Source organism: Nannospalax galili, unplaced genomic scaffold, assembly GCF_000622305.1.
Source record: "Nannospalax galili isolate Female #2095 unplaced genomic scaffold, S.galili_v1.0 scaffold3591, whole genome shotgun sequence".
Classification (NCBI taxonomy): Eukaryota; Metazoa; Chordata; class Mammalia; order Rodentia; family Spalacidae; genus Nannospalax; species Nannospalax galili.
The window spans coordinates 21362-44389 of NW_008328722.1; the positions used below are offsets into that span (position 1 = coordinate 21362).

Consider the following 23028-nt stretch of genomic DNA (forward strand, 5'->3'; position numbering starts at 1 on the left):
AAGGTGGTGGCTGTGCCACCCAGAGATACAAAGGAAGATGGGGGTGGGAGGCAGCCCCAAGGGCCCCTGGGGACTGCACTGAGGAGCTGGGTTGGTCTGGATGTAGGAAGAGGAAAGGTCAGCCCCATCGTCCAGGAAAGAGGCTGGCGAGTTGTGCAGACCCAGGGAGGCAGAGGTAGGTGAGGGTGGGGCCAGGCCCAGAGTGCCCCTGGGGACCGGAGAAGGAACTGAGTTGGTCTGGATGCAAAGCATCAGGCAGCAGTGGTGGTTCCCCAGGTGTCTGGGGCACCAAGACAAGGAATGGGACAGGCTAGGAGGAGAGACCAGCGGGGGAGATGGGAGGGTAAACGAGGCTGGGGGAGTCAAGGTGCAGAGGGCCGGACTGACCTACCCCGGAGAGAGAGGTCTGCAGGTCGGAGAGAGGCCTGCGGGTCCTGCAGGCCCAGGGAAGCAGAGGGTCTGTTATTTTTATTTTATGTGTATGAATGTATTGCCTGCATGTATGTGAATGCACCCATGTCATGCAATGCTGTGGAGGTCAGACGATGGCTTCGGATTCCCCTGGAACTAGAGTTAAGGACAGTTGGTAGCCATCATGTGGGTGCTAGGAATTGAACCTGGGTCCTCTGCAAGAGCAGTCAGTGCTCTTAACCCCTGAGCCATATCCCCAGCCCCATGGAGATAGGTATTATCAAAAAGAAAATGGGGAACTGGGAATCGAACCTGGGTCCTCTGCAAGAGCAGACAGTGCTCTTAACCACTGAACCACCTCTCCAGCCCCCCAAGAAGACTTTTTAAACTAGATTGCTAGTTGGGCTGGAGACACACACCTGAATTCCAACATTTGGGAGGTAGAGACAGGAGGATAGGAAGTTCAAGGTCATCCTTAGCTATATAGTGAATGTGAAGCTATGAGTTAGTCTGGAGTACATGAGTCCCTGTCACAAAACAAAACAAAACAAAACAATACAAAATAAAACAAAACATGGCCTTTTTATGGTTCAGTGGGTAAAGGCACTTGCTGCCAAGACTGACTCCAGTTCCAGAGGAATCCAATGCCCTCTTCTAGCCTCCATGGGCATTGCATGGCACAAGTGTACTTACATACATGCAGGCAATGTACCCATATGCATAAAATAAAAAAATAGTAAAATATTTTTTAAAATTTTAAAAAAGAGTCTGAAGTTTAATCAATATTTCCAAATCCCATAGACTTGTCAAGGGATTAGGTTAAATAAGGGTGCTTGGATCAGAAATCTGAGGAGGGAAATTTAAAGAATCTCAAGCAAATATCGCCAACCTCGATATTTCATTTATGCCAGCAGAGGGCCACAAAAACACAGAAATGCTGAAAAGGCCATTGACTTCTAGGTTTACTCCTGTGGAATTAAGTCCTAAATGCTATTAGAGAAAACAAAGGCTGAGGGGTCAATCAGCCTCCTCCTTTGGGAACTAGACTCTAGAACACTTTGATCACTTAGAAAGGGGGAAACTCCTGGATACCTGGGGAAGGCAGAGGATGGGGCCCTTAGTTCAAATTCCATAGTAGCACATGTGAATTTATAATCCCAGCACTATCCTACAGGGAAATGGAAGGCTGAGACAGAAGAACCCTAAATTCACAAGCCAGTTTGCCTGGCCTACAAAACAGTGAATAAGAAGACCCTATTCTAACAAGGTGGAAGGTGAAGACCAACGTGAGATCATTGTAACTTGATAACATCTGCACTCACACACCTCAACGCACATCATATATGTAGAACACACATAATCACAAAGTGAAAGCAAGGTCAGATGTGGTGGCACACACCTGTAATCCCAGCACTCTTCAGATGAAGGCTGGAGGATCAGAAGTTCAAAGTCATCTTTGGTTCCATAGGAGACCCTATTTCAAAACAAACAAAAACAGAACAGCAACACCAACAACAAAAAGTGGGGTCAGCATTAATCTTTTCCCCTGCATGCCTGCCCAGCCCTCTGCCATAGGTGGCAAGTTGGTTAGTTTCAGGTTATCTTCCTTATGTTTAGAGAGAGATATACAAAGTGTGGCAGAGCATGCTTTTAATCCAGCACTCAAGCGGCAGGGGTAGGTGGAACTCTGTGACTTCGAGGGCAAGTTCCAGGGCTGCATAGCGAGACCCTCTCTCAGAAACAACAACCAACCAACAACAATAGAACAACAAAAGTGTGTGCATTTGTGTGTGCATGTGCACCTTCATGTGGGAATACTGGTTGAGAGACGCATTAAATGTTTCTGTGTACTAGAAATGTTCTCCGATCATGGTTCTGGTTACATATGGTCGTTTTTGTGATACTTCAAATCGTACAATTGTGACACAGACTTTTCTGTATTTGCACACTTCATAATCTGCTTGAAAACAACAAACATCAGCGGGGCATGGTAGCACTTGCCTGTAATACCAGCACCTGAAAGACAGGAGGCAGGAGGATCAGTTCAAGGTCATTCTTTGCTACTTAGCAAGTTGGAAAGGACAGCCTGGGCTACATGAAAACTTGTCTCAACAAAAACCCCAGACTGCCTCCTTCCCAACAAAACCAGTCCAGTTTAAAAGCAAAATTTCAGGGCCTGTGAGATGGCACTATGGATAAAGGTACTTGCCTTGCAAATCACGGTCTCAGTTTGATTCCCAGATCCCCTGGTGGAAAGAGAGAACCGACTGACTCTGGAAAGTTGTCTTCTGACCTCTGAGCACCCTGTGACATTTGCATCCTCACAATAATAATAAATAAAAAATTAAAACCTTACATTGTGCCAGGCATGGTGGTACCTGCCTTGAAACCCAACATCTGGGAGGCAGAGGCAGGCAGATCTCTGAGAGATCAAGACCACCCTGGTCTACATGAGTTCCAAGCCAGCTGGGGCTACAAGGAGACCTTGTCTCAAAAAACAAAACCAAAAAAACTATATTGCTAAAATTGCTGAATCCTTTCTGGTTTGGATTTTAGCAATCTCTACTCCACATCACCAGTATTATTTAATCCATATGCTAGGCTAGTATTCTACAACTAAGCTGCATATCCTCAGTTTATTTACTTTGAGGTTAGGGTGTCACTAAGTTGTGTATGATGGCCTTAAATGTCTCATCCTGCTCAGGAGGATGTGCACCACTTTTATCCAGTCTTAGTGGTATTTTTTAGATACAATGTTTTCAAAAATTCTCCTATGCCCAGAAGCACATTATGCTGTTTCCCACAGAGAAACAAATTATTACACCTTCATGTGTTTATGTATTCTTATCATTAATATCAAATTATAAGGTGTCAAATATTATTGTAAAACTGAACAATTTTAAAGGTGTTTTTGTTTTTCTTTCCTTTTTCCTATTTTTGTCTCTTTGGAAGCAGGGTCTCATTATATATTCCTGGCTGGTCTCAAACTCACTGTGTTGAGGAATTCTAAACCAGGCTGAGGCCCAGGCTGGCCCCAAACTCAAAATCTCCTGCCTCAGTTCCCTCAGTGCTAGCATCATAGCTGTGTGCCACCACACAAAGCCCAGATTTTAAAGTTAGTGAAAAGATTATGCGAGATCATAGAGGTTTTGCATTCAAATAGTGCTTTGAAAAACATCTTTGGAATCTAAAAGCCACGTGTGGTGGTTCATGCCAGCACTTGGGAGGCTGAGGCAAGAGTGCCACTGAGAGCTTGAGGATCGCCTGGGTCACATGGTGAGTTTCAACATAGAAACCTGGGTTACAGAGACCCTGGCTCAAACAAACAAAATCCTTGGAACTTATAAAACAGGAAAAAACACTATAAAGTCACTTCCCATCATTGACAAAGTGTCTGAGAAAACAGCTCAAGGATCTTTTTTATTTATTTATTATTTGTTTGTTTGTTTTGGTCTTTTTGAGACGGTCTCTCTGTAGCCCCAGCTGTCCTGGAACTCACTATGTAGACCAGGCTGGCCTTGAATTCACAGAGATCCTGCCTCTGCCTCCTGGGATCTTTTTTATTTTTAAAATTTTTGTATTACACGTTTTTTTTTTTTTTTTTCAGTCTTTTTGAGACAGGGTCTCCCTGTAGCCCCAGCTGTCCTGGAACTCAACTAGGTAGACCAGGCTGGCCTTGAATTCACAGAGATCCTCCTGCCTTTGCCTCCCAAGTGCTGGGATTATTAAAGGGGTGCACCACCACGCCTAGCCTTGAATTACATTTGTTTATTTAAAAATTTTTTAATGATTTTGGGCTGAAGAGATGGCTCAGTGGTTAAGAGCACTGGTTGCTCTTGCAGAGGACCCAGGTTTGATTCCTAGCACCTTATGGTGGCTAACAACCATCTGTAACTCCAATTCCTGGGCATCCAACACCCTCTTCTGACCTCAGGCACTGCATGACATGAGTGTACTTACATTCATACATAAACTATACACATACACATAAAAAAATAATAAAATAACAATAAAAGTCTTAAATAACTTAAATATATTAGTCTTTTTGAGACAGGTTCTCCCTGTAGCCCCAGCTGGCCTGGAACTAATGTAGACCAAGCTGTGCATTCTAAACCATAAACTGTATTAGTTTTGTGTTGTTGTGAGCAAAATACCTGTCAGGAACAAGGAAGGAGAGAAGAGGTTCATTTTGGCTCAACCGCTTGGTTCCATGTGTCTGGGTAGGACACCATGGCAACAGGAACCTGTGGCAGACTAGGAAGCAGAGAACAAGCCTTTCTACCAGCATCTCTCCATTTGAATTGCCAATGGTTTAACTTTATATGGCCCACTAAAGCCAGGCAGGCAATGGCTCACTTCTGTAATCCCATTGGTTCAGACCTATAAACGAGAAAGAGAGGCACTAGGCATATGGCTAGCACTCAGGAGACTGAGAAAGGAGGATTCAAGGTCTGGGCTACACAGTGAGTTTGAGGCCCTATCTCAAGAAAATCAAACAACAAAACTTTATATAGCCTACCGAATTATACAAACATCCTTAAAAAATACATTCCCTTTATGGCCAGGCATGGTGGTACACACTTTTAATTCCAACACTTGGGAGGTAGAGGAAGGTGGATCTCTGTAAGTTCAAGGCCAACCTTGAAGGAGGACATCAGATAGAACTGGAATTAGAGGTGGTTGTTAGAACTGGAGTTAGGTGGTTGTTTACATATGGAGCTCCAAGTCAGCTAGGGGTACGTATTGAGACTTTCCCTTTTTTTTTTTGGTCCTTTTTGAGACGATCTCCTTTTAGCCCCAGCTGTCCTGGAACTCACTATGTAGACCAGGCTGGCTTCGAACTCACAAAGATCTGCCTGCCTCTGCCTCCCAAGTGCTGGGATTAAAGGCATGTGTCACCACGCCTGGCTTTTTTTTGGTCTTTTTGAGACAGGGTCTCCCTGTAGCCCCAGCTGGCCTGGAATTCACTATGTAGCTAGCCACAAACTCACACAGATCCATCTGCCTCTCCATCCCAAGTGCTGGGATTAAAGGCGTGGGCCACCATGCCTGGCCGAGACAGTTTCAAAAAACAAAAAGTACATTGTACAAACCCATCACCTGGCAAGAGACTTTTGAGACAAGCTGGACCAGGCAATGGCATCCACGACTGACAGCCTTGAGTCTCTCCAATGACAAATGAACTCTCTTGCTGGGGTTGTGCTCCAAAACAGAAGAGCATTGGACTTAATAACTGCTGAACATGGGGGGACGTGTGTAGTATTGGGAGAGGAATGCTGTTTTTTTGTGAATGAATCAAATGTTGTCGAGACCAATGTTAATATTGTCAAAAAACTCCGTAATGATCTATTTTCAAGATTTCAACCCACCGAACAATTAGGTTGGTTTAGTAATCCCTTGTTTTCATGGCTCCTACCCTTTGTTAGCCCCCTGATCATGCTGTGTGTCATTTTGATGCTTGCTCCCTGTTTCATACAATTTCTTCGCCGACAAATTACTACCATTGCTAAAATTACTACCAAACAGGTCATGGTCAATCATCAAACTTTGGATTCTCCCGAGATAGATGAGTTGGCTCTTAAGGTTTGTGATGACACTTCTCCATTGTAAAATAAAATAGGGGGGAAATGTTGGGGAACCCCTGCTGTTAGGGTTGTAGTCCTCCAGGTCCGGATAGCTCTAAGGGGCTGGGCGCCATATGGAAGGACTCCCCTTCTCAGCAGGGGGCCTCCTGGTCTCTTCCTGACTTACCTGGAAAGTGCCACCAAGCACGGATGCCTGACCTTATTTGGAACATGACCTTTGGCATAGTTACCTGGAGTAAAAACTACCCCCAGGTTTTTTCTATATGATAATCAGGAATTGCCTGGTAATCAGACGATAGGGGCCTACTGCCACATGTAAATAAAGCATACTATGAGCACCTATCAGCTGAGGCATTGGCTACTGCCCCCACACTATATTTTCCCTAGTTCTCCCACTGAATAAACGGAGCTGTTTCACTGAGTCTGGAGCTGTTTGCTTTCTTCCGTCAGTGCTCACTGGCCATCCTGACCCCGCTCGTCGCTTCTGCTCCCTTTGTCCTCGTGGAGCGGTGGCCAACGACCCACGAGGAGAGGGAGCGACCACACACACACACACACACAGAGTGCGTGTGAAAGTAGAGGACAACTTGGAGGAGTTGGTTCTCTCCTCCCTCCTCTACATGGGTTATAGGGATTGAACTTGGGTTTGACAGCAAGTACCTTTACCTGATGAGCCATCTCAAAAGCCACATTCCTGCATTTGAAATTGTGGGGTAGATTACTAAATGGAAGTGAAACTGGTATTTACCATCAGTGGGTATAACCTTCAGAGGCCTGCCCCTAGTGACCTATTTCTGTCAAATAAAACTCAGCCTCTACAAGTTCAACAGTCCCCCAAACAGCACTACCAACAGGAGACCAAGTGTTCCAAACATGAGCCTGTGAGGGATATTTCAGATTCCAAACACAATAACAAAGGCAGTGAGCCATCTTCTCCAAAGCATCAGAAGTGACTCTAAGAAAAATGTGGATATGTTCTTTCAGCTGAACGTCCAAAGAAAAACAGACCAACTTACCAAGAATACTCTAAAACAAGCACTCAGGAGGCAAGGGCAGGTGGATCTCTTTAAGTTGGAGGCCAGCCTGGTCTACATAGTGGACCAGCTGGGGCTACAGGGAGACCCCATCTCAAAAAGACCAAAAAACAAAACAAAACAACAACAACAACAAAAAAGATACTTAATAGAGTATTTACCTAACATGCATGAAGCCCTGTGCTCAATCTCTAACACCACATAAAACCAGGCATAGTGATGAACACATGTAATCCTAGCACTGGGGAGATGGAAGCAGGAGGATCATGAGTTCAAGGCCTGCCTAAGCTACATTAGACCCCGCCTCAAAAAACAAAAGGCGGGGGGATTAAGCTATACAGTGAGTTAAAAGCCAGCCTAGGATACATGAGCTCCTATACTAAAAAACAAAACAAAATCTGTAATTCCACTTGCCTGTGGGGGAAAGTGTTGATCAAGAACTCCCAAATTAAGGAAACTGATAGATGTGTGAATTTCACTTGCTCATTTATCTCTGATAAGATCAGAATGCTCAGGGATCCTACTATGTGAAACATTTCCAATGACTAACAAATTTCATTCCCTAGCTGACAAACCAAAATTAAACATAAGAAAAGGCAACAAGTTATTTGAACCTGATGCAGAGAATAAATACTTTATTAACTGATTACAGTTGAAAGTCACAAACGAAAAAGGAGTATATTAAGGCAGTGCCGTATATATATATATATATGTATATATATGTATAGACAAATCCAAAGACTGTTATCTCTTTACATTTTTATAACCTCTGCATTTTTCTTTTAAACTTTTAGGCAGTGTGCTTTCTTTCCTTGTTACATAAAGAAACAATGATTGGCCAATGATTCTAAGCCATTCTGATGGTAGCTTACAGGACCAGTGATGGACACAGTCACCAAGTGTGTCTTCCTGACAGTTTTCTAAGCACACTCCTCAGGTATGGTCACATTTATGTTGGTGTGAAAAATCTGACAACTGAACATATTAGTTTTTTTCAGTAAAACATAAGGTATCTTTAAAAATGATTTTAATAGTCTTACCCAAAACAAGTTTAGATTTCTGAGTCAACCAGCTGCCCAAATTACATATTTTCTGCACTTTCCTAACCACTCCTGTGTGGTTTGTACAGCCTTGAGAACAGGATCACCTGGCTTACACATCTGGAGATTTTCAAAATCCAAAATTGCTTCTTTATGCAGAATGGCAATGCAAACAAGTCTACATAATATACATAATGTAGAATACATTTTCTTCTGTATAGATCCTTTTATAAAAATGGGCAACCACCAAAAAAAAAAAGACATAAACTTTGTTTGTAAAAGCACTCCAGCTCCCTAATTCCAACTTTGAAGGAAAAGGCAGAGGCAAGTTTACGTTATCCCAGAAAACTGAATGCATGGCTTTATTTGGTATCCTCAAGAAGCTTCTCCTTCCGTAGGAGACGTAGGTGTTGTAGGAGAAACAGAAGCTGGTTTCCGTGTGATTCTGTCTAGTTCCGCATGAACGTCTGAGAGTACAGGCTTCTGGCCTATGACGAAATTTCAAAAAGAAAGAAACCAGACTTAGATACAAATTATGCTTTCTGAAATCTCTTTCCATTTAAAACTTGTCAAAGCAGCAAAGCAAGACCCTATCTCAAAAAAATAAAAAATAGGGGCTGGAGAGATGGCTCAGCAGTTAAGACACTGGCTGCTCTTGCAGAGGACCTGGGTTTGGTTCTCAGCACCCACATGGAGCTAACAACCACCTAAAACTCCAGTTTCAGGGAATCCAACATCCTCTTCTGGCCTCCAAGGGCACTGCATACATGAGTGCACTTCCATACATGCAAGCAAATAAAATACATATAAACAAATAAATAAATAAGAGCCAGGAGTGGTGGTACATGCCTTTAATACCAGCACTCAGAAGGCAGAGGCAAGAGGATCTCTGTGAGATCAAGGCCAGTCTGGTCTACCTAGTGAGTTCTAGGCCAGCTGTGGCTACAGAGAGACCCTGTCTTAAACAAACAAAAATAAGTAAAAAATTTAAAAGATAAAGAGAGAGAGAGAGAGAGAGAGAGAGAGAGAGATAAAGAAAGAAAGAAAGAAAGAAAGAAAGAAAGAAAGAAAGAAAGAAAATAATAGCCTGATGGGTCCTGCCTGTAATCTCAGTATTCAGGAGGCTGAAGAGGGATAATTACAAGTTTAAGGCCAAACTGGACTACATAGCAAGCTTAAGGTCCTATCTCAAAAAAACAAACAACAAAACTTTACATAGCCTATTAAATTATATAAACATCTTTAAAAATATATTCCTTCATTTTAAATTGAGGAGGTCTGTTACTAAATGAAGTAAAGCTGGTACCTATCATTTAACCTCATAAAGTTTTTGTTTGTTTGTTTCTATTTTAAGGAACAGGAGAATGAACACTACAACAAAAAACAGCAGAGCTTTGGAATCTGGAGAGAAGGATGAGTTCTAACCCTAAAGGAATAGCAAACAAGAGAGGACAGGAAAACCTGGAACCCTCATAGCCTGCTGAGGGGATAGAAAGTGGTCTAGCATTTGGAAACTCTGGCAGCTCTTCATAATTTAAACATAGAGGCTGGTATGATGGTTCAGTGGGCAAAGGCACTTGCTGCAAAGCCTGAGGACCTGAGTTTGATCCCTGGGACCCATATGGTAGAGGGAGAGAACTGACTCCCACTAGTTGTCCTCAGACATGCCCCACTCTCCACAAATTTAAACATAGAGTTATAATGTGACCCAGGAATTCCAATCTTAAATATTACTGAAAATAATTAAAAACTTAAGTTCACATAAAAATTAATGTTTATAGCAGCAATAATCATAATGGCCCCAAACAGAAGTAATCAAATGTTCGCAAACTAATGAATATACAGATATAATGTGGCTTATCTACATAATGGAGTATCATTTAGTAATGAAAAGAAATGAAGCACTGAAATAAGTCACAACATGAATGAACCTCCAAAACATTACATGAAGCAAGACACTGTTAAGACTGCAATCTAAGAGCTGGGGAGATGGCTCAGCAGTTAGGAACACTGGCTGCTCTTGCAGAGGACCTGGGTTCAGCTCCCAATACCAAAGGAAGGCAGACAACTGTCTATACCTCCAGTTCCAGGAGATCTTTTGACCTCCTTGGGCATTGCATGACATGGGTGCACTTACATACATGTAGGCAAAACACTCATACACATTTAAAAAAAAAAAAGCTTTATAAACTCTACAAACTGACCAGATGGCAGGTCCATAGACAGAAACTACGTTAGTGGCTGTCCCAGGGGACTAGGAGGGCAGAAGGTTTGACAGGTTTTGTTTGTTTTTTTTGAGACAGGGTGTCTCCCTGTACCTATAGTTGGCCCAGAACTTGCTATATAGACCAGGCTGGCCTCAATCTCAGAGAAATCCTCCTGCCTCTGCCTCCCTAGCTCTGGGACTAAAGGCATGTGCCATCATGCCAGTCCAACAATTTTTTTTTTTGAGAGATGAAAATGTTTCAGAATTAGACTATGTGATTGTTTTTACAGTTCTGTGTGGATTCTAAAACCACACTACATAAGTGCACTTCATCTGCAAATCATACCCCAATAGAGATGTTTTTAAAGAAAAGTGCTATGCTCCTGGCTTTTTAGTGCTATACCTGACTTTTTAGCAGATGGTGGTAAACTACTGCTTCCCCCTCCAGTCCCTCCTCCAGGGCTGCCACCGCCAACACCAGGGCCTCCAGGAGAGCCAGTCTTCTTACTCAACAAACTGTTGAAGAAATTTGCCAGGACACCTTCACTTGTAGCTCCAGCTGTAAAACAAACAAAAACATGTATTTAAAACAAAACATTAGATTTTTTTCTGTAAATTATTAATCATCATACACAGGAAAAGAATGATGGGATTAAAATGTAAGAACTGTGTGTCCCAAATTCAAGTGCAGTTTGATCTTTGAAGTTGAGTAAACTACCCATACACAAAACAATTAGAATGCTGTTATTAATTTAAAAAACATTTTATTATTTTTATTTTATGTGTATGAGTGTATTGCTTGCATGTATGTAAATTCACTTATGTCATGCAATGCCTGTGGAAGTCAGAAGAAGGTGTCAGATTCCCCTGGAACTAAAGTTACAGACAGTTGTTAGCTGCAATGTGGGTGCTAGGAATTAAACTTGGGTCCTCTGCAAGAACAGCCAGTGCTTTTAACTACTGTGCCATCTCTCTAGCCCTATTATTAATTTTTAATTTTATTATTACTGTCTATGTATTTTGCACATGTGTTAAAATGTGTTGTGGATGAGTGTGGACTTTATGGTGTAGCCGTAAATGCAGGGCGCCCACTCTTCTGTAAATAAATCCCTACCCTATGCTCTGTTAAAAAAAATAATAATAGGGGCTGGAGAGATGGCTCAGTGGTTAAGAACACTGGCTGTTCTTACAGAAGACCTGGGTTCGAATCCCAGTACCCACATGGCAGCTAACAAGTGTCCATAACTCCAGTCCCAGGAGATCTGACAGCCTCTTCTGACTTCGCAGGCATTGCACGACATGCAGGCATGCCTACATGCAGGCAATACACACAAACACATATAATAAAAATAATATAAATAAAATTAAAAAAAATAATAATAGGGGCTAGAGAGATGACTTAGCGGTTAAGGGCACTGACTGCTCTTGCAGAGGACAGGTTCGATTCTCACCACCCACATGGTGGTTAACAACCATCTGTAGCTCCAGTTCCAAGGAATCTGACGCCTTCTTCTGACCTCCTTGGGCACTACATGACACAGGTGCACTTGCACACATGCAGTCAATACACATAAAATAAAAATAATAAAATATTTTAAAAAATAATAATAAATAAATAAAATATTTTTTAAAATGTGTTGTGGCATTCAGAGGACAACTCTGTACAGTAGGCTCTCTCCTAAGATCTTTACATGTGCTTAGGAATTGAATTCAGGTCGTCAGGCTTGTGCAGCAAGTGCTTTACCTGCTGACCAATCTTGTAAGCCTTAGAATGTTATTTTTTTTATTACATTTTTTAATATTATTTTTTTTTAGAAGGGAGCAGCTATACAATATTGAACTCAGTATAAGCCCGGTAAGACAGAAAATTGAATGAGTTTTTAACCCTCAAAAGAGATCTCCATTTCATTCTAAAGTATACTGTTTCTTACAGAAAGACTCATTGTTTTTGCTACTAACACTGAGATGTTGGCACATGCGTCCCTAATCTATACGTATCTGATTATTACTAGTCATAGTCGTTTGCACTCGGATCCTTGGCGCCTATGTATGTCTATAAAGTCATCAGGTAGATTTCAATGGTAATGTTCATCACCTCTACTAATTAGCATGACATAAACTTTTATACTTCCTCCTCAAATATAATACATTTTTTAAATTTGTTGATTTTTTTTCTGTGTGTATATACACAATCTGATTATGAGATCCTATCTACAAGAACAAAACTTAGAGGGTACCACAAAAAAATAAAAATTGTTTCAGTTAGGCGGGGTTCTAGATAGTTTGTTCAATGTAAAATGTACTGCATTGTTTTCTCCAAAAAACAAAGATATACCTTTCATATTTGGATCAATTTTTTTTGACCCAGCAGGGATGGGGGACACACTGGCAACATTGGAGGACACAGATCTGTTTGGTGTTCGAGGAGAACCTCCAGGGACTCTTGGTGAAGCATCCTAGGTAGAAACAGGAAAACTGCAAGTATTAGAATCTAAAACTTTCAACTTCACAATAGGAAAAATCACTTTACAAAGATCTCCATCTATTCTAGTAGTTTTTACACTATAACTCATTGACAAAATTGTTAGTAATCAGGGCTGGAGAGATGGCTCTGTGCTTAAGAGCTCTAGTTGCTCTTGCAGAAGTCCTGGGCTCGAATCCAAGCATCGACACGGTGACTAACAACCATCCGTAACTCCAGGATCTGATGCCCTGTTCTGTCCTCTGAGGGCACTGCACGACACGGGTGCACTTACATACATGCAGGCATAAGACTCATACACATAAAATAAAAAATTAATTAATCTCATCCTAATTATCAGAGAATGCCACAGGTCCATCATATCTTAGAATACCAATCTTTACACTGTTGGAAAAAAAAAATATCAGGCAATGAGGTGGCTTTGACCAGAAGCTAGGGAAGCAGATCTGGTTTTCATCTCAGCCAGCTATATAATCTCAGGCCAGCCACAGTGTCTTCCCAGGTCATTATCCCATCTACAAAATGGAACTTTGATAGCACTCCTTCATAAGGCTGTCCTGAGGATTTGTAAAAACACACATATAAATGGCTTAGAATAGTAATGATAGATAATAAACACTGTAAAAGATCTTTACATGATTTAAGTGTTCTAAAAAGGAGTATAGATTCTTTAAAAGACACCTCACAATTCCAGAAGAATTCTGAATTGAAGTTTATGTGTGTGTGATTAAGAAAAGATAATTAGGGGCTGGAGAGATGGCTCAGTGGTTAAGAGCACTGGCTACACTTGCAGAGGATCTGGGTTCGATTCCCAGCACCCACATGGCAGCTAACAACCATCCATAACTCCAGTTCCATAGGATCCAACTCCCTCTTCTGATCTTCATAACCACTGCATAGCACAGGTGCACTTACATACATGGAGGCAAGACATTCATACACATAAAATAAAAATAAATAAAATATTTTAAATAAGTAAGGAGAAAAGATAATTAGAACGGTATATATTGAATTTTAATAATTTTGTCAAAATCTGTAATACTGACCACAGGCCTTCCAGCTGCAGTTGGTGGTTGCTTTGCTAAAAGGGACTGGGGAGAAAAAAGGAATTCTAATTTAGACATTCATAGTCTATATTGCTGTATTTTTAAAGAAAATAAAATGGCTTAACTTGTACATTTATATGCACATCAGTTTAAAAAGTAAGCTCTAGAGCCGGTGAGTTAACTCTGGGGGTAAAGTCACTTGCCATCAACCTGAGTTCAGTCCCTATGACCCACATAGTAAAAGAGAGAACCAATTCCAGAAAGTTGTAGTCTGACCTCCAAATGTGAGTTGAGCATGCATGCACCCCCACCTCATATACACAAAATATATAAAATGTAATAAAAAAGTTTAAAGTAACCTCCAAAGGTATATGATAGTTATCAAGAATTTCAAAAGTACAAAATATTTACATATGGGCTAGAAGGCAAATGAAATAATCTTTACATAATGAATTCCACCATACTAAGACTGCTTCTCATGTAATTTCATACCTGTAACTTCATAAGAAACACTTGGTCATCTTCTGCCATAATTTCCTTCTCATGTACAAACTGAAAGGAGCAACAAAATGAGCAAGTTTAATACATCTTGCTAACACCATTAATAACACTCTGTGGATTAGACTCACGGAAAAACAGTTTAAGAACATGAATCTACCTATACTTATGCTATATAAGTGATGCCCCACTGTGACTGCAGAAGGATTTAATTTAACTTTACATTTAAAAGCCATTCCTGACCAGTGACTACTCTATTGAACAGCTCAACCCTAGAGCCATAGGCATATTAACCAGTCTTATTCAATCTGATAAACTGCAGCTGAGTATTTTACATGACTCAGGAATATCTCAGTGGGGTGAATATAACTTGTTCTTGGTTACCTGAAATAAAAATACAATTGCTCTTCTACTAATGAAATAATTAAGAAAAGGAACTGTAAGAAAATTGCATTGTTGTACAGTATGTGACCAGTTTATTTCCTCCGCAGGGGCCTGTGCTTTTTTTTTTCTGTCTTTTTGAGACAGGGTCTTCCTGTAGCCCCAGCTGGCCTGGAATTCACCATGTAGACCAGGCTGGACTCAAACTCACAGAGATCCGTCTGCCTCTGCCTCCCAAGTGCAGGACTAAAGGCATGCACCACCATGCCCGGCTCTGTGCTCCTTTCAAAGTTCACATTACATCACTCCTCTACTCAAACTACCCAGTCAGTCATCTCACTCTAAATGAAATACAAAGTCCTTTTATTACAGCCTACAGATAAAGTCACACAGGCTCTAATGCTGCCTCTTATCTCCACCTGCCTGCCTCACAGTTCTTTTCAGCTTCTTGGTCTTCACATGTTCCCACATTGGAGCACATATTCTTTCAGACTGTTCGCCTTTAAGACTATTCCAGATACTCTGATAGGAAGGAAGACTGTTTCAGCTGGGAGTGTAGTTCAGAAGCAAAGCTCTTGCCTAGTGTATGTGAGTGCCTGGGTTCTGTCCCCAAGCACCACATGAGTAGCTACTCCTAAAACAGCATCCCCAGAGCTCAGTCTTCTTAGTCCATCTCCCATACCCTATTTATTTCCATAGCCTTTTTCATCACTTGATAGACAACCTATGTATTTTTTTTAATTTTTTTTTCCTTTTTTTTGGTCTTTTGCAACAGGGTCTCCCTGGCCTTGAACTCAGAGATTTGCCTGCCTCTGCCTCACTAGTGCTGGGATTAAAGGCATGCACCAGGCTAAATTTATTTTTTTGTTTTATGTGAATGATTATATAGTCTGCATGTATGTAAGTGTACCAGTGTCGTGCAATGCCCATGGAGGTCAGAAGAGGGCATCGGATCCCCTGGAACTGGAGTTATGGATGGTTGTTAGCCGCCATGTGGGTGCTGGGAACCAAATCCAGGTCTTCTGCAAGAGCAGTCAGTGCTCTTAACTGCAGAGCCATCTCTCCAGACCTTGTATTAGTGTTTTGTTGTTGTTTTGAGATAGGATCTTACTCCATAGTTCAGGTCTGCTTGGCACTCATATATAGATCAGGTTGGCTTTGACTTGTGGCAATCCTCCTAGCTCCACCTCCCAAGTGCTGGGATTACAGGTGTGTGGCACAAGGCCCAGTTATGTATTAATTTTTTTAAAAATTTTTATTTTATGTATACGTGTGTATTGCCTGCATGTATGTAGGTGCATCCATGTCATGGAATGCCCATGGGGGTCAGAAGAGGGTGTCAGATCCCCTGAAACTGGAGTTATAGACAGTTGTTAGCTGCCATGTGGGTGCTGGGATTCGAATCTGGGTCTTCTGCAAGAACAGCCAGTGCTCTTAACTGCCAAGTCATCTCTCCAAGCCCATATTAGTTTATTATTACATCCTCCCCCTTCCTAGTTAGTGCTCTGTACATAAAGAGTGCCTGAACAGAATGAATTTTGGTAGGGCATCTGGAGAGATAGCTCAGCAATTAAGAGTGTATACTGCTTTTACAGAGGCCCCAAATTCAGTTCCCAGAACCCATGTTGGGCAGCTTACAACCACCTGTAACTCCAACTCCATTAGCTCTGATGCCCTCTTCTGGCCTCTGCAGCCAACTGCACTCATGCACACATGCACGCACGCACACACACACGCACACACACACACACACACACACACACACACATGCACACATTGATGCATACACATAATCCAAAAAAAGGGGAAATGTTCATAGGGTTTTGTTTTGTGGGTGTACGCATTTCAGTAGATAGCCAAACCAAAGCAACATGCTAGTTGGATTTTCACTGGAGCTTATCTTTATTTTTTTTTGAGACAGGGTCTCAAAGGTGGTCTGGAACTCGCTATGTAGACCAGGCGTGCACCACCACCATACCCAGCAGCTTACTTACTTTTCTTATTACTTATTCCTATTACCCACACAGAAGATAGATACCCTGCACTGTGAATATTCCAATTAAGTAAGGCTCATAATATATGCTAAATCAAAATTAATTTTTCCTGAAATGCTGGATTAAGTTAATGAGAAGTTTTTTTGGTTTTTGTTTTTGTTTTTTTGTTTTTTGTTTTTGGTCTTTTTGAGACAGGGCTTCCCTGTAGCCCCAGTGGCCTGGAACTCACTATGTAGACCGGGCTGGTCTCGAACTCACAGAGATCCACCTGCCTCTGCCTCCCAAGTGCTGGGATTAAGGGTGTGCGCCACCACGCCCGGCTGTGAATGAGAAATATTATATGAACATTTCTTTTTATATTACTTTTCAGAAACATCTACATCTGCATCTAACTACTGAGCATTATATATGTACAGTTTAATACACAAGAAAAGTACCTTCTGCCATCTGATTTAACAGTCACAGAATACAATGTTAGTCAAGACTAAAATTAAACAAAACTGGAAGGTTTTGAATATCTGTGAGCCAATGTTAGTAACTAGTAACTGTGGCAAAGATCCAAGATCTGCCTGAAGGGGTAGAGGGAAGAAAAGCATTTTAGCAATGTTTTCATGGCTGTGGACAGAGCTGTAGACTCCAAAAGTTCACAGCTTCTATGCAGTCTAACTGCTCAGATCCACATATTCACTGTCACCAAGTTTCAACTTGCAAAGCGCATTAGAAATGGATTTGGCATTGATATCTGAGAACACAGACATGCCAAAGACTAAGATGCAGTGACTGAATGAATAGTTGATTCAGTTTGCTAAGTAAGGCCAATCCTTATGTGAATCACACATTTAAATGCCCAGATTATACTTAGCAACTCTCCTGACAGTAAAGGAGAACTTTGTCTTTCTTCCTGCAATCTTAAAGTTATGAATGAACCCTGCCACTTAAACAAATCTAGATATTCAGACTATTTGCTAAAACTTACCTTTCCAGCCAGGCATGATGGCACACGCCTCTAATCCCAGTAATCAGGAGGCAGAGGCAGGTGGATCTCTGTGAGACTGAGGCCAGCCTGGTCTCCATAACAAGTTCTAGGTCAGCTGGGGCTACAGGAAGACCCTGTCTCAAAATAATAAAACAAAACAAAACGAAACAACTTACCTTCCGGACAGGTGGCTTAGTTATGATGTCTTCAAAATTATCTTCTATTTTCAATGTCTGAAAATTTTCGTGTAATATTCCTATTTTCTTATCATTATCCCACCCTGCCGGACTGGAAAGACATGCACATAAAACTCTCAAGCACTGACACTGTCCTATTTTCATTTAATCCAAGAACTATTGGGGGATAGAGGGAACACAGGGATTGAACCTAGGCCTTTCTGCCTGCAGGGCAAGTGCTCTACCACTGAGCTACAGCCCCAGCCCTCCAGGTACATTTTTATAAAGTCAATTTGACCAATTATGGAAAACCAATTAGTTTTTATTATAATATCCGATTTTTATTTTATTAATTTCTACTGAAGTGGTTATCAATATTCTTTAGTTTTAAATGTCATTGTAGTTTTTTTGGAGGCGGGCAGTAATTATTACCTCTGAATCTGAGTTAGGTTAATTCTTTCATAATGCTAGGGATCAAACCCAGATTTCATACAATCTAGGCAAGCACTGTACCAGCCCCTCCTGGAAAAAGCCTTAAAACTAAGTCCACATTATACATTTGGTCATCCTCTGTTATAATCAATTGAGGAATACATAGATATATTAATATGGCACTTAATAGACAATTTAGCTAAAACAGTACAGGAGTTTCAAAAAGACCAGCAAAACTGAAAGACAATGATAAACAAGTCCAGACAGGCTATAAAGAAACTATCCCCACCCACTCACCATACGCAGCTTCCGGGTCCCATCTCAAAACTGAACATGCTGATTCATCAACAGTGCAGGGTAAACTATGCTTAGGAATATACTTACATAAATACTGCATCCTTTTCCACAACAACAGCGGGGATCTTATAGGGAAATCCATACAGCTTCTGAACAATGTATTTATATACTAAGTCTATGTTCTTGTTTTCTTTTACTGAAGTGTAAATGAGTGCTGCACCATCTGAATGATCCCATTAAGGAAAATCATATGATTTCAAGAACAGGCACCATAAAAACGTGTTTTCAGCTTAACCTGTACACATATATGCACATTAGTTTAAGGGAAAACTTCCAAGGTACATAACATGGTTATCAAGAATTTCTAGGATGTGGTGAGATGGTTCAGCAGGTAAGGGGGATTGCTGCCAAGCCTGATAACCTGAGTTCAATCTTGGAAACTACATAATGGGTAGAAAGAACAGACTCCCATAAGTTGTCCTCTGACATCCACATGTGCACTGTAGCATATGTGTGAGTGCACACACACACACACATAATAAAAAAAAAATTGCCAGGTATGGTGGTTCACACCTAATCCCAGCACTCAGGAAGCAAAGTCAGGTGGATTTCTGTGAGTTCCATGCATCCTGGTCTATATAGTGATACCCTGTCTCAGTAAATAAATTAATAAATAAATTAACAAACGTAAAATACCTAGCACTTTGGAGGCAGAAGCAGGAGGATCAGAAGTTCAAGGTCATCTTTGGTTATCCAGAAAATTTGACGCCAGCCTGTGAGACATGAGACCCCGGCTCAAAAGAAGAATTTCAAAAGTAAAAAATACATATGGACTACAAAGAAAATAAAATTATCCTTACAGGGGCTGGAGAGATGGTTCAGTGGTTAAAGCACTGGCTACTCTTGCAGAGGACCTGGATTCAGTTCCTACCACCCACATGGTGCTTCACAATTATCTGTAACTCCAGTTCCAGGAGATCCAGCACTCTCTTCTGGCCTCTGCTGAAACCAGGTACACATGTGGCACATATACATACATGCAGGCAAAACAGTCCTACACATAAAAAATTTTAAATGATCCTTACATAATTTAATTTAAGAGGGTAGATATAGGCTGGAAGTGGTGGTTCATGCCTTTAATCCCAGTCTTGGGAGGCAGAGGCAGGCGGATCTTTATGAGTTTGAGGCCAGCCTGGTCTATATAGTGAATTCCAGGCCAACTTGGTCTACGCAGTGAGTTCCAGGCCAGCTGGGGCTACAGGAAGACCCTGTCTCAAAAAAACAAACAAAAAAAAAAAAGTAGATATTTTATGAAGCTCAGAAGGGTAAATTTAGTAAAACTGAGACCAACCACTACTATATTTACAGCACAATGAAGATGCTGGGCATGGAGGTATACATCTGGAATCACAGTACTGAGGGGGCTGAGGCAGGAGGATTATCAGTTTGAGGCCTGCCTGGGCTGTATAGTGAGACCTTGTCTTATAAAAGGAGGCAGGGGAGGCTGGAGAGATGACTCAGTGGCTAAGAGTGTTTGCTGTGAAAGCAACAGGACCTGAGTCCAAATCCCTAGCACCCATGAAAAAGCAGGGCATGGCTACATCTGCCTATACTCCAGCATTGGGAGGCAGAGACAGGTGGATCCCAGGAGTTTGCTGGCTAGCCAGCCTGGCTAAACTAGTGAGCTTCAGGTTCAGTGAGAAATCTTGTCTCAAAATGTAAAGTAGACAGCAACAGAAGAAGACACCCAGTGTCTTCCTCTGGCCTTTGTATGTACATGCATGGGCAAATACACCCAAATATACCACATATACTATCGCACACAAAGAATTTGTTGTAGGACTGGTGAGATAGTCTAGTGGGTAAAATCACTGGCTGTCAAGTCTTACAACCCAAGTTCGAATCCTGGGCTCCACATGAACCTACTCTTAAGTTGCCCTCTGCACAAGCACACACACGTACACACACACACACACACACACACACACACACACACATTTTCCAACCTCTAGATTCTAGATTTGGGTGTGACTTTAGTATATAAATATATATAAAACAGGCACAGCTGAACTATGAGCTCTCAAACTCATTTTTTTCAAAGAATGTACACGTTTCTCTACTGTTTTTCATCATTTGCTTATCTATCTACTTACCATCCATTTAATTCTATGCACACAAGATAGCTCTCAAAATATACACATACACACATAGCCCTCAAAATATTTACACTTCTCCTCAAACATTAAATGATTAGTAACTTCATTAATTTCACTTTTAAAAGAAACATCTTCCAGAACTCTGCCCTGCACTGACTTTGCTGCCCTTTGATTCTGGTTTAGTCTGACTTTCCTGGGAACTTCTCCCATTGATCTCTGAACTTTTAAAATATTTTTATTTATTTTTACTTAATGTGTTTGAGTGTATTGCCTGCATGTATGTAAGTGCACGTGTGTCATGCAGTGCCCTCAGAGGTCAGAAGAGGGCATCGGATTCCCCTAGAATTGGAGTTACCGACAGTTGTTAGCTGCTATGTGGGTGCTGGGAATTGAACCAGCCAGTGCTCTTAACTGCTCACTGAGCCATCTCTCCAGCCCCATAAAAAACTTTTTAAATAAGGAAATTTGTTTTTTTATTAACCTGTCTTTTGAATAAAAATGGTTTGTACTATTATCTTACAGTTTTTACTAATCCCAGGAGTTAAGAAAACAAGCCTAGAATAGGTGTGCATGAGATGGAGGCCAGCCTGGTCTACACAGTGGGTTCCAAGTCAGCTGGGGCTATGGGGAGACCCTATGCCAAAAACAAAAACAAACAAAAAAGATTTGGAGAACAGTGCTTAAGAAATTCACTGAAAGGGTAACAGGAAGGCCAACGCTGTGAAAAGGTGAGCCAATCAGGAAACCTCTAGGCATGACCCAAAGCAAAAGCAGATTCATGGCTAAAATTTGGAAGAGCCCTACCTCTCATGAGGTTGTATTAATTCATGTAAGCCCTACTTTTTATCTAAAAGCCATGTTGGATTAAAAGATCAAGAGGTTTGAGGAAAAGAGTTCTGTGACCACTGACAGATGATATAGTGAGAGAAACAGGCAGATCTCTGTGGTATAGAGGCAAGCCTGGTCTTCATAGCCATTTGGGGCTACTTCGAGACCCTGTCTCAAAAACCCGAAACCAAAACAAAACTCAGAAACAAATGTTATGACCTCCCGGTAGGACAATCCTGCTCTGGCTACTATGTTCCTGAGAAAGAGGTAACTTAGGCCAACATTAAATGCCCAAAGTATTCCTACCAGGATACTAATATTTTCTAGAACATGGCCTTAGATTTATAAATTTAAAATACTGTTAAAAATAACTTGGCATCAACAAAATCATAATTTTTAAAAACCTGACTGTGTGAATTCTGAATTACCCTTCCTCAGAAGAACCAATTTATAATAATTTGGAATATTTCTATAAGTTAAATGTTTGTACTGCAATGAAAAAACTTTAAAACTTAAGTAACGAGGACTTGAAACTGCTGCCTTTACTGACAGACATGCTTCACTACCTTGACTTTCCTCATTCTGTATTTTCTTTAAATCAAATGGCCCTAAAGTCTCCACTTTAGTAGACAGCTTCTGCCTTGATTAAATTTCTACATCTACATTTTCAAGTGTAACTTGAAAGAACTGTTTAAGAGACTATTCTTGAGTTTTCTATTTTTCAAAAATAACAACAAAGGCTGTTTACACCTACTTCAGTCCTGCCACTTTTTGTTTTCTTTTGACGATGCTGTGCAGACAAGTGCCATCTACCCAGGCACAACTCAACTGTAAGACACAGGAACAGAAAGGGCCATGAACAGAATAAAAGGGCACAAGTGGAAGTGAGCAGCACCAAACTAGGTCTTCTGTAGGTGTCTTAATTAATGCCCATCCATGGAGATAGTGTGTAAACTAAGACAGCAGGAATGTGTGCAGGACTGATTATTACTGTCCTATTCCTAACACAATCACTCAAGGTGAAACTATGTTTTCACTGTAAATTATCTTAAAAGTCATTTCCTCTTCAGTTGTGAATGTCACTCACTAGCTCATCTAATCCTTGCAACCTAGATTAGAAATACTCTCTATGACATGTTTCCCAACTTAGGAACATAAAAATAATACAGGAGGTTTTTTTTTTTTAAAGATTTATCATTTTATGTGTGAGTGTTTGCCTTCATATATGTAAGGGCACCATGTGCACATAGTGCCCAGAGAGGCCAGAAGAGGGCATCAGATTTCAGGCACTGGAGTTACAGGCCATGTAGGTGCTGAGAACGGAACCCAGGTCCTCTGTAGGAAGACCAGCAAGTGCTCTTAATAGTAGAGTCATCTCTCTAGCCCCAACCCATTTTTTCCTTTTTTCTTTTTGGCCTTTTTGAGACAGGGTCTCTCTGTAGCCCCAGCTGGCCTTAACTCACTATATAGACCAGGCTAGCCTGGA

At 41.1% G+C, this 23028-nt stretch overlaps 1 protein-coding gene across 1 annotated transcript in view; it reads right to left on the bottom strand.

Moving 5' to 3' along the window:
- Positions 1-7637: 7637 nt before the first annotated feature.
- The window catches only part of Dync1li1 (dynein cytoplasmic 1 light intermediate chain 1), a 50675-nt gene continuing 35284 nt past the window's right edge, over positions 7638-23028 (bottom strand). The window contains exons 7-13 of the mRNA XM_008829236.3: positions 18646-18781; positions 17830-17941; positions 14297-14356; positions 13805-13849; positions 12612-12732; positions 10680-10835; positions 7638-8558 (exon numbers count right to left, since the gene is read on the bottom strand). Of these exons, the coding sequence (XP_008827458.1) occupies positions 8446-8558; positions 10680-10835; positions 12612-12732; positions 13805-13849; positions 14297-14356; positions 17830-17941; positions 18646-18781 (743 nt within the window). The 3' untranslated portion in view covers positions 7638-8445. The remainder of the gene's footprint in view (positions 8559-10679; positions 10836-12611; positions 12733-13804; positions 13850-14296; positions 14357-17829; positions 17942-18645; positions 18782-23028) is intronic.